The sequence below is a fragment of the Triplophysa dalaica genome, chromosome 1 (assembly GCF_015846415.1).
Source record: "Triplophysa dalaica isolate WHDGS20190420 chromosome 1, ASM1584641v1, whole genome shotgun sequence".
Taxonomy (NCBI): domain Eukaryota; kingdom Metazoa; phylum Chordata; class Actinopteri; order Cypriniformes; family Nemacheilidae; genus Triplophysa; species Triplophysa dalaica.
Window position 1 is genome coordinate 1,595,532 of NC_079542.1, and position 12,435 is coordinate 1,607,966.

At 38.8% G+C, this 12,435-nt stretch overlaps 1 protein-coding gene across 1 annotated transcript; it reads left to right on the forward strand.

Moving 5' to 3' along the window:
• The first annotated feature begins 8,514 nt into the window (after positions 1-8,514).
• On the forward strand, positions 8,515-12,423 carry LOC130429248 (uncharacterized). Its single transcript, XM_056757706.1, has 5 exons — positions 8,515-8,551; positions 10,931-11,308; positions 11,645-11,974; positions 12,045-12,133; positions 12,216-12,423. Exons 1-5 carry the CDS (start codon positions 8,515-8,517, stop codon positions 12,390-12,392), a joined length of 1,011 nt encoding a protein of 336 aa, XP_056613684.1. The 3' UTR covers positions 12,393-12,423.
• The last annotated feature ends 12 nt before the right edge of the window (positions 12,424-12,435 follow it).

Here is a 12,435-nt window from a genome sequence, read left to right on the forward strand (position 1 = left end):
AGACTGTGTGTTATGCGGTTGTGCTGGTATTTATCAATGTGTATGTTCTGTTGGTGTTGTCATAATGCTGATGAGCTTTAGTTTACATTTGGGACAAATGCTGCATTGTAGTCAGTTTATTTTATGTCATTAACTGTAATTCCTGCTAGATAGATATTAACTGCAAGAGAATACGTTTTGATGTATATTTACTGTCATCTGAACTAAAGGTCTCTTTCACTGTTCAATTCTGTGAATTTCAGCCTTGACCATAAATGACTTAATCTATGATAAACTTCTGAGTCAAAGTTTCACTTTTAAATGACTGAACATGTTATCCATTCTAGACCGACTGTGTCCTCTGAGCGTCTCTTGTCCGCCTCATACGTCATCAATACTCTATAGCTGCGTCTGAGTTCGCTCATAATCCCTATACAGCGAACGCTAAACAGTATAAACTATATGGGGAAGAAATGAAGTCGAATGAACAATTTCGGATACTGATGTAATATATCCTGCGTCTGACAGTACAGTCACGGGCATTCATCAAAACGCCTAACGTTTACACATCTTTTTCATTGTACAAATTTAATGTAAAGACCTGTGCAGAGCCGTTGAGAGAGAGAGTCGCGTCTTCTCTGTTGACTCCAATAAGTGTCAATAGTTTCCGGAAATTACAAGTTATGCATGAAGCTGCGACTAACCAGACCAACTGAGCTAAACTTTTAACCCATTTAAAGACGACTGCCAGTTATTGAATAAAAATGAAAGAAATAAAGAATTTAAAGAGAAAACATAACTTCCTGGATCTATCTGAAGCCTTCATGAATCACGTGGCACAACAGCGTTTTAGACTTCCGTTGGCGGATCTCTCTCTCTCACAATGGCTGTGTACCTGTGTGGCTTTATGGATTGTTTTGTAAAATGATAAAGTTCATTTTCACATTATTTATTTATAATAAAGAGAACACAACAAATGTTTGCCACGTTTATTTACTATTACATTGATTAAGTTTAAACAGTTAATTAATATATTCAAAATGAAACACTATAGTGTATATAGCATTCATTGAATCAGTTTATTATCAAAATGTAGAAACTAACTGCCAACAAGAACGAAGACAAGTGGAGAAACGTACATTTGGTCACTTTACTCCAGCTTCTAATAAGAAGGTTGATTCATGTTGTATCATCTGAAATATGAGTGAGCGGGTGTACATCTTCTTTACACCCAAAATCAGAATTCATTGTTTATTTATTAGTATACACTATACTTAATGTGCATATTGTGTTCTTAATATGCATAAATGTTGTTGTTTATATTTCTCTCTAATACAGAAGCTGTGTTGTTCACCATTACAGAGCCCAAAGACAACTAGATATAAATCTACAACGAAACATAGCTTATTTCCTCAAGAAAGAAAATACACTGCATTCAAAGTTTTTTATTCTTGAATAGCTGGCTTTAACTAATAATGTGAATAAGAGATGAATTCAGAATTTGATCAAAACATACATTTAAAAATGTGTCCTTCATGTTTATACGTGTATGTCATACGTCTGACATCCACGACATTCCTCCAATCCATTCTGTGATTGGACGTTCTCAAGGACTTCTGGGTTGTAAGTTGTGTGGGGCCTGCTCTAGTGCGGTTTCATGAGGTATCGAGCCCCCCCTCGAATTCGGTCCCCGATAGGACCCCGACTGGTATAAAAATTCACATTTTTGTGAGTGTTCGGTAAGTGCTAGGGCTATTTTTTTCCGCAAGCGCTAGCTAACTACGTAGTTCTTAATAAGCTTAATAAAACAGTAAGAACGAGAGTTGTTTGATTTCACTACTTATAGCCTCATAAACATACTACCATGGCAAACACTTAATGTAAAAGATGTTAATGGTAATTTTAGCTCCATACAAGTTCTTGTGACATGTATCGTAAAGTAATTTTCAATATTCCAAATAGACGTTCTTTCAGCCAATAGAATCACTCGGGGTCCTTAAGGGGACCTAATTCGAGGGGGGACTCGATCTTCACAGTAGACCGCATGCAGGCCAAAAATAATAATAACTTTATATTATATAGCGCCTTTAAAATAAGCATCTCAAAGCGCTTTACATAGGTCAAAGTAGTGACAAAAAATCAACCTATACTAGAAATCAATAACAACAAGATAAAAGACAAAAAGAGAAACAAGCAATTTCACTAAACAATAAATCAAAAAAGGCAGTCACATACCTCACATAAAAGCTAATCTAAAAAAAGTAGAGATTCTGCATTTCTTATCGCAGAGGGAAGAGTATTCCATAGCTTTTGGGCCAGAGAGGAAAAAGCCCCGTCACTCATAGATTTTAAGTGAGTTGCTGGGACCATTAAAAGACCAGCTACAGTAGAACGGAGGTTTCATGCTGGAGTGTAGGGTACCAAAAGATCAGGCAAATATCGTGGAGCCAAATCATTTAAGGCCTTGTGTGTCAACAGAAGGATTTAAAAATCAATTCGTAACATGACAGGAAGCCAAGGTTTCCAAAACAGGTGTAATGTGAACAGTTGCGCTGGTCCTAGTCAGGAAGCGAGCAGCAGAGTTTTGTACCAACTGTACTTTGCTAAAGGTAGCTTTTGATGCTCCAGCCAACAATGCATTGCAATAATCAATCCGAGAGAAACAAATTTGTAAATTCACTTTTCAGCTACAGAAAATGACAGCATGATGGGACGTAATCTGACAATATTTCTGAGATGAAAATAAGATACTTTAACTGTATTCTGAACATGTATAGACCAAATGTTTGGTTTGCATCAAATGTCACTACCAAATTTTTTTATTTAGTTTAAAACTGTAAAACAGAGTCATCCACATTCAGGGGCTAAAGGCTCAGCTTTATGTAACTGTGAAGTGAACCAATGAGCATCATTTCAGTCTCGTCACTGTTCAAACAGAGAAAATGATCAGACATCCATGTTTTAATCTCAGAGATAAATTGAGAGAGAACATAATCTCTTTTGCCATGCACTCCAAAGAACCTAATATACCGACATAAGTAGGCGAATTGGAACGCAGGGAATGAGTTGTTCTTGAATTCGGACAACACTACAAATTGGCGGACACCCGATATAGAGCACTGTTTAGGAGAAAGGGGCGAATTCAGACACAGTTAGGACACCTTTAAATGCAAACTTCTTTCTCAGCTGTGGACAGGGCTGGGCAGTATTTATGATACATGTACAGTGCTCAGCGTAAATGAGTACACCCCCTTTGAAAAGTAACATGTTAAACAATATCTCAGTGAACACAAAGTTTAATAAAACATCTGGTTTATAATATTACTTAGATCACTACTACATCTAGTACTTTGTATGGCCTCCATGATTTTTAATGACAGCACCAAGTCTTTTATACATGGAAAGAACAAATTGGTGACATTTTGCCCTCTTTAAGAGACTGGATGCTGGATGGAGAGTGATGCTCAACTTCAGAATTCCTCATAGATGTTGGATTGGGTTCAGATCAGGAGACATACTTGGCCATTGAATCACTTCCACCCTGTTCTTCTTCAGAAATCCATCAGTGGCCTTAGATGTGTATTTAGGATCATTGTCATGTTGGAAAAAGTGCACGACGACCAAGGGCACGGAGTGATGGTAGCATCTTCTCTTTCAGTATAGAGCAGTACATTTGTGAATTCATGATGTCATCAATGAAATGCAGCTCCCCGACACCAGCAGCACTCATGCAGCCCCACATAAGGACACTGTCACCACCCTGTTTCACTGTAGGCACCATACATTTTCTTTGTATTCCTCACCTTTGCGACACCATACAGTTTTGATGCCATCAGTTCAAAAACATATATCTTGGTCTCAGCATGCCAGATTTTAAGCTAATTTATCCCCCCCCATTGATATTGCTTTTAAAAGTAAATTGCACATCTGCTGTTGAAGGCAGAATCCTGTAAGTACTTCAGGTAATGAGACAGGTGGTGTACTGTACCTATATGTTCATTTCCATGAGGAGCAACAGATGAGCGCTCTCCTTCACTGTCTAACTCTGTCTCATCACTGTCATCCTGCATCTCCCTCTGCACACCACTTTCCCTCCTCTCATTACTCGGCTTACTACCCTGACTGATGAAGTATAGTCATTTTCCTCTTCTTTTTACCTCAGAGGTGCAAAACCAAAATATAGTAACCTTAACATTATGGGCAAGCATTTCAAAAATATTCCTTTGCAATACTTTGTATATTATCATTTGGCTGCCAACTGCCAACAAAACGTTTTTATTCCCTTTCAAGGATATGACACAGACAGACTATCAACATTAAAACGGTCATTTGACTCGGCTAAAACGAATATTATGGTTTGTTTTAGATGTAATATAATGTGCATACACGATTTAAGGTTAAAAAACGTTGCATTTTACACATACCTTCCATATTCTCTGAAACGCGCAGATATTTAACAAAGCTCATGGCTCTGAAAAGCGAGGTTTGCTATGATTGGTCAGGTCACTAGTGCGTAGTGATTGGTGGAATACTGCATAAATGTATTGCCTCTTACCATATTTGGAACATCAGGCTGCGCCGGCGACGGTACTATGAGATTTACAAAGACCACCCACCTTACTTGCGTACACATTTGGGCGGTCTTAGTCAAATCACACCACAAAGTGACTGTGGCAAGGGGGGCATGGTTTTGCGAGGTCTGCGGCAGGAGAGAGAGTGTTGAGTGAGGTGAGCACGTGCAAATAATCAACACCTGTATTTAATTGCAGTGAGGGCGCGGAAAGACCAGATATAAGGAAAGCAACCAATAGACAGAAAGAGGGAGAGATACAGACTGAAGACAAGAGACTAAAGGGATTGCTAACCAGGAAGTGACGGTGTGCTGGAGAATTCGACACAAAGTTAATTTATTGTTTTGGACTCTATAATTTGCAGAATCTCTAATAAACTTATGTCTCGCCAACCTCGTTGTCTTCCTTACCCACAAGCTGAACCCTACAGTGACATACATGTGTGGGGGTGTGGTACAGGAGGCGTTTCAGGCAGGTCTGGGATGCATTCACTTTTAGATAGAACTTAAATTTTTGCAAAATTTTACGTGTCTTATACATGCATGGGCAACTTTTATCACACCAAAGACACAGAAAAACAAGTATTTCCGCCATAAGACCCCTTTAAGCTAAATCAGCACTGAAAGTTGAATTTACTTTTAATGGCCTTCTACAACACTCTTTTAAATGACAACTTTCATACTGCTAAGTTAACAGCCTAAATAAATTTAGCAAACTTTACCATGTCTGTTTCAACTTCAGCATACAGCCAAAATATACAAACATTAAGACAAGAAACATTTCAAACAAAGTGAATAAAATTAATTCTTCTTGTTAACTTACCTGTGACCTCTTCTCTCGCAGTGGGAAATAGGCAGTCCTCCTACTGCACGCTCAAAATCCATTGGAGCACACGTGAACAACAACAACACTACTTCTTCTATTGTAATTGTGTTGGTGGTTGAAATTGAAGTTGAGTGTATTACAAACAAAGTGTATGCCACCTCATTTTGGGTAGAGAAGTACTTGTTTGAGGTGCACTGTTGAAATACGTCCATATGGGAACAACTGTGTACAGAAATGGTTCTGCAAAAAAGTTGCCGGCAAAGCGGTGGTGGGGGGCCGGGGGGTGGCCAAAGATTAATTTATTTTTTAGGGGCTCCACCCCTGTTTGATTGGTATGCTGTGATGCAAGCTGCTACAGTGGTACTGTGGTATCATCTCGGTGAAACGAGATATAGATCTGGGTGTCATCAGCATAACAGTGGTACGAGAAGCCATGTGCCCGTATGATGGGAGATGACAGGGTTGCTAGCAGTATCTGCTGATTGACAGTTGTAAAATGCTGCAGATAGGTCTAGCAGAATCAGGACAGAGGATTTAGATTCTGCCTTGGCTAGCCGCAGTGCCTCTGTGACCGATAGCAATGCAGTATTGGTGGAGTGATGAATTAAGGAACTGCTTCACAAGTAAAATCCAAAATATTAGAGAAAAAAATTATAACAATGCAACCACAAGTGAAACCCGCTGAACAAACTAACTACAGCACCCCTAAGGAGAAATTGCAATTATTTTCTACAGTAGATCACGATGAACTCTCTAAAATCATAAGATCATCTAAATCAACAACATGCATGCTAGACTCTATACCTACAAAACTACTGAAAGAGATGCTTCTCTTCTTAGTAGTATTAACTAATGTCTGACGTTGCTGCTAGACCTTAGTGCTGCATTTGAAACCATTGACCACAGCATACTCCTACATAGACTCGAAAATTACATCGGCATTAACGAAATAGAATTGAAATGGTTTGAGTCTTGTTTATCTGACCATTTTCAATTTCTAGCAACAAACAATGAGGTGTCACGCAAATCACAAGTCCAGTACGGTGTACCACAGGGCTCAGTCTAATGGCCTCTGCTTTTTGCATTATGCATGCTGCCTCAAGAAGATATAGTAAAGCTACACGGGATTAGCTTTCCCTGATATGCTGATGATACTCAACTTTACCTTTTCCTCGAAGCCTCATGAAACACATCGAATAATGGAATGCATAGTTGAAAAACTGGATGAGTAACAATTTCTTATAACTGAACTCGGACAAAACAGAAGTGTTACTTATTCGACCGAAAACCGCCGTACGTTACAATCAAGAATACTGCTTGACTATTGATGGATGCTCCATAAAACCCTCATCGTCAGCTAAGAATATTGACGTTCTATTCGATAGTACTCTGTCATTTGAGAGCCATGTCGTCAACACCTGTAAAATTGCATTTTTCCATCTTAAGAATATGTCTAAACTACGTCCTATGCTGTCACTGTCAGATGCAGAGAAGTTAATTCATGCATTCATGACATCAAGACTAGATAACTGTAATGCACTTTTAGGTGGTTGCCCTGCAGGCCTATTACAAAAACTCCAACTGGTTCAAAACGTGGCAGCTCGAGTTCTTACACATACAAAAAGGTTTGAGCATATTAGCCCGGTTCTGTCAACCTTGGATTTGCACTTTACCTATAAAGCATCGCATTAACTTTAAGATCTTGCTTATTACCTATAAAGCCCTACATGGTTTAGCTCCGCAGTATTTGAGCGAACTTCTATTGTATTACAGTCCTCAACGTGCATTAGGCTCTCAGGCATCCTGTCAGTTGGTAATACGTAGGATTTCAAAATCAAGTGCAGGTGCTAGATCCTTTTCCTATCTAGCACCTAAACTTTAGAATAGTCTCACCTGCACTGTCCGGGAGGCAGACACACTCTGTCAGTTTCTTGCATACACTACACTTCCATAATATTATTTTTTTGGGTTTAGGCTGCATTATTTAGATCAACTGGAACCAGGTAGACTTCCAGTAACAACTGATGTACTTGTTGCACCCAAGAGTGCAGAACAGTACTCTACTCTCAGCCAGTCTTGTCTCATTGTTCCAAGGTTACCGCAGTATGCAGTTCATGTCATGACCTGATGGGAGTATGGAGAATGGGAAGCTTTTGCCAGAGGGGAACTGGAATCCTCTGGTTGAGCCTGGGCTCTCCTGAGTTTTTTTTTTCTCAAAAAAAATATTTTTTCTATATAAATTAAGTTGAGTTGAGTTGATTTTGCTCATTACATCAAAACCAGAAATGTAACAATATAACCGAAAGCAAGTTCCCCCTTAACTACAGTAGACCTACTTGTTAAAAATAAGAGTTGTTTTTGTGTTCTATTCTACAAAAGTGTTGAGTTAATGTGTAATTCTTGTAAAAAAAGTATATTGTACATTGCTGAGTTTCATTCTTATAAAATCTTTTAGTATATACATTTTTCATTGAGTGGATTGTTGCGTGTTGGTTAGGTTTGTGCATGGGGGGCACCATGAGGTCTTGTTCTACCAGTTCTACCAGTCCCCTCTGAGAACTCCTCTGTAGACGCTGCACATTTTCATGGGTTTTTGGTTGTATTTGCATAAAGAACATCACTTTGAATGATGTTCTGTGCTGTCTGGCTGATGGCATCACTCCATCCGTGACTTCATGTTATTCCAACCGGAAGAGTGCTTTGCATAGAAGGTTGTCCAAAATACACAACTTTTGACTCACTCTTAACTTCATTTATACCTAGAAGACATCGAACATCATCAGGGCTCTTCAGCTTTCACCAATATTACTGGTAAGTTGACTTCACAGTTACAGATGATTGTGTCGCACGTTTAATAATTGAAGTATACAAACAGTCAATCGAATTATAGTTTCTTTTCTGTGTATTTATTTAAGTTTGTTTATTAAGACTTTAGTCTGAAGGAGAAATCTACTTCAATCCTGTATGTATTATAAAACATTTGATCTTGTGTTGATATTTCCTCATGGTTTGGTTTCGACACAACCTAAAATCATCACTGTAAAATAAATAGCATCTGCGAACACACAGTCATTGTGATTATGCGAGACTTGATTTTGAGATATAAACCACATTCTCAAAAATTCAACAGCTGATGAAGATGGAAGACCGTCTGTTTCAGATATCGCTTCTGCTTGGTGAGTTCTAGAGTTCATAACTTATTTGAAAGCTCACATCCTTATGTTTGTGGATTGTTATTTTTGATTTCACTGGGACTTTAAATATAGAGAATTTGTGCAAAAACCAATGAATCACATATTTGGAAAGTCTCGCTAGAAATGCCAACGAAAGTTATTGAGAGTGAAAAGAAACTTGCATTTATATGTAATAGTTCCTGCTCGACCAATCACCCTCCTCACACACGTACACTCATAGCATTGTGGGATATAAACGGCAGCACAGGATACATCTATTCTGCCTTCAAAAATCCACCAGATGTAGCTATCTCATGAGACAGAAAGACAAAGAATTTGGATTCAGACGGGCCTTGATGCCTTCCTGCAGGGCATTGCTAGACCTGAAGCTCACCTGGGGCACACGTCCCAATTTTTTTTCCATCTATTTAAAGCTTAACTCAAAACTCACTTATTCAGAATAGCTTATCCTACATGGTTACCGTCGGCATTTAAAATCCTGTTATATTGATTTATATCTATTACTTCTAATGCACAGTGACCTTGAGAGTAATAATATGTATTAGACCATGGTCTGTTTGAATACTGGATTCTGATTGGCTGGAAGGTGCCCATTTAAAGCCTCTAACGCACTGGTAGCTCCAGTCAATTTGATAACATTTCAAATGAACTGACAAAATAAGCGTCGTTTTCACCTGTTTGATCTAAAATCACACTGTAAACATCATTAAATGTTTAAATTAGGCAAAAAATCATGATATAAGCGGGATAATTCCCAGCTAGCCGTGCAATAAGGGATAATGATATTATCTTAACTTTTGGCAAATAACCATGGTATACTGTAAGCAGGATAAACCACAGCTAAAAGGATTTTAATGCGCAACTAGCCTTGGATTATCCTGTATTTATTATTATCACTTTTTTCTTAAAAAACCTGCTATGTGTAAGTATGTAACATGATGCACTATAAAGACTTTGCTCGCTTAAACCACTATTCCTATACAGTGCAACAAAACTGGGGAAGGTCAACATTTATCTATTTAAAAATATTGAAGTATCTTTAACATTCCTAACATAAACTTAATTAACATGGTTGCATGCACTGTATGGAATGATGAAAGCAGAGAGATTAGTTTCTCTCTCGACTCCAATCGTTAACCAATGATACCAATGAATAATTACATCTTTTCAAGAATTTACAATGATAATATTTCAAGAAACCAGTTATTTTATGGCTCCAAGAACATATTTTATGAGCAAAAAAATAATATTTTCTGGTTTCGAAGCCAAGTTGGTTAATTTTTTCAAACTGTACTGCGTATATTAGCACATAGTTATCTCAGCCATGGGTACTGCCAAACTAGCTAGTAAATCAAATATTCATTTCATTTCTGAAACAGAACACAGATGTTTTTCTAAGCAACAATCCAATTTTACAGACTTGACGAAAGTTTCCTAAGACATTTCCCATTTTCCCTTTCTGATTCCATTTTCATGCCTTGTGCAAAAAAATTCTGATGTCCGTCTACAGGGGCTATTAATGATCAAGTCAAAATAAGAGAATAGATATTATTTCGAAACTTACTTTAGTTTGGTCTGTAAGGCTGGTGCCAAGATGTCCACACCAAAAGTGCACCCCATCCAGAGAAACACAGAACTTCATCAAATACAAAAAACTCCCCACAGGGTCATCTCCATCTCAGACAGCACATGACAATAAATAATTATTACCATCAACACCTCCACATCTGTTCTCTTCTCCCCCTCTCCTCTTTCTCTCCAACTGAACTCAGAGCACTTCCAAGCTCACCCATGAACTGGATTAGACCTTATCTTTTATGAACAAAGAATCTTCTTATGCATATTCTGTCTCATTTCCACAGCAGTAGAGATCATAACATAGGTTTGAGGGTTTAAAGATATTCTGCTTGCTGATGAGGGTGTGTCTTCATGTAAATGGCCATTTGTGGCCGGATCAGATCCAGCACAGAGTCATTTACAATGTAAATTGTTGTCGTGTGGTATTTTGATCTAGGTATTTAAGGGAAGTTAGCAAAATGTTGGTGGTGTGTGTGCCTTTGAAACTTTTTCTACTGTCAGGTACTGTATGCATCTTAGACTCATAGAAGCCACGTTTACACGATGAAGATCGGAAAAGTTTGTACTAAAACATGAATACTGGGGCACATGCCCCAGCAAAAGGGGCCTAGCGACGCCCCTGCCTTCCAATTCAGACTCTGAAGGAAACTTTTTCATTATGTCAGGATTTCAACTCGGATCCCCTTGAATGCTATACAAAAATGAGCTGTTTTATACTCGAATACTCTCCGATATTTAGCCTTTTTTATTGTAAGCCAATAACGTGAATTTGTCTCTCTGTAGGAGTCTTATGTTCACGAGGCTTTCACGGTCGGTATATTTTGATCCAGACCAACAAAAACTGGGATGAAGCTCAAGCTTTCTGTCGACAGAATCATCTGCACTTGGCTACTTTTCACAATGAAATCGATTGGGAGAACTTCCGAGAAATGATGTCTGCCAGTAATGTCGCATCAAAAGTCTGGCTGGGATTGTACGTTGACTTCAACACCTGGCGATGGTCTTACCAGAACCAGAACTTAACATTGACCGAGTGGAACTCTGGAGAACCCAACAATGCTGGAGGCCGTGAGGAGTGTGGTGTGCTGATAAAATATGGGAACAATATAATTTGGAACGACATTCCTTGTCATGTTAATTTGAGCTGTGTTTGCTATCACGGTGAGAAATGATATTTATACAGGAAAAACGAGAACACACCTGCTTGTAAAGTTTGATTGTATCTTGAATAAGTTTTGAAAAAAATATTTATTGGTGAAAAAGCCTTTCCGTACAATATCACCTTAGATTGATTATAAATGTGGTTTTGCCTTCTGACATAAATACAATTTATCAAGATATTTTGAGAAATGTTTTGGTGGTTTCGCTTCCATACAATGAAAGTCCAGTGATGTCAGAATTGTTGTTTTTGAGTGAACTATGACTTGATATTTAACCATCTTTTCCATGCAATGAAATGTATACTGCATATAAAAATGTGTGTGTTCCTTTTGACAGCGGAGACGAACCGATTAATCCATGTTTCCGATCAGCAGAGGACGTGGCGTGAGGCTCAGCTGTACTGTCGAGAACTTTACACAGATCTGGCCACCATACGCAATGCTGACGATCACGATCAGATCATCAACTTGACAACGGAAAACCTTCACACCTGGATTGGCTTGTTTCGGGACTCTTGGATGTGGTCGGATGGGACGGCTGTCTCTTCCACTTCTGTCGGACGGGTTAACGCAAATGGAGCGAATGAATCGTGTGGATTGGCTGATTCTCAGGGTAGAACTGAAGACGCTGCGTGCTCTCTGCTGCTTCCTTTTGTCTGCAGTCAAGGTATCTTACATCTTATATATATATTTGCTTTCAAGTTTAGTTCATGAACAACGAATGTGTGTTTCTACAGGACAGTGGAGACAGATCGTGAGGTTTGAGGTCAAATCAAACAGAAGCATCGAGAATGACGCTGAGATTCAGGCCCTCATCTTACAGCAGGTGAGGTTATAGTGCGCACACAGTTTTAGGTAAAGAGACGCGATGATCATCAGTCGTGTGTGACGTTGCTTTTGTTGCTCAGATACATGAGGAGCTGTTGCATCGTGGGATGGCAGCGAGCACCAAAGCCACATGGAGGGTTCAGACAGATGGCAGTCTGTTTCGTGAGAGAGACCATGTGCGGGAAAGAGAGCCGTCTCTTGACCTTACACCGAACTTGAATGACACATGTGACCAGACTGTTGGCCTCGAAAGATGAAGAGTTGAATGCAAACCTTGTTTTTGATTTTGTGATTCTGCAC

What these genes read in the sequence shown, in the direction of transcription:
- LOC130429248 (XM_056757706.1), top strand. Translation starts at nt 8,515, where the DNA reads ATGGAAGACCGTCTGTTTCAGATATCGCTTCTGCTTG. An exon ending in TCAGATATCGCTTCTGCTTG is followed by an intron (nt 8,552 to 10,930) that starts GTGAGTTCTAGA and finishes GTCTCTCTGTAG; the next exon opens with GAGTCTTATGTTCACGAGGC. An exon ending in TCCTTTTGTCTGCAGTCAAG is followed by an intron (nt 11,975 to 12,044) that starts GTATCTTACATC and finishes GTGTTTCTACAG; the next exon opens with GACAGTGGAGACAGATCGTG.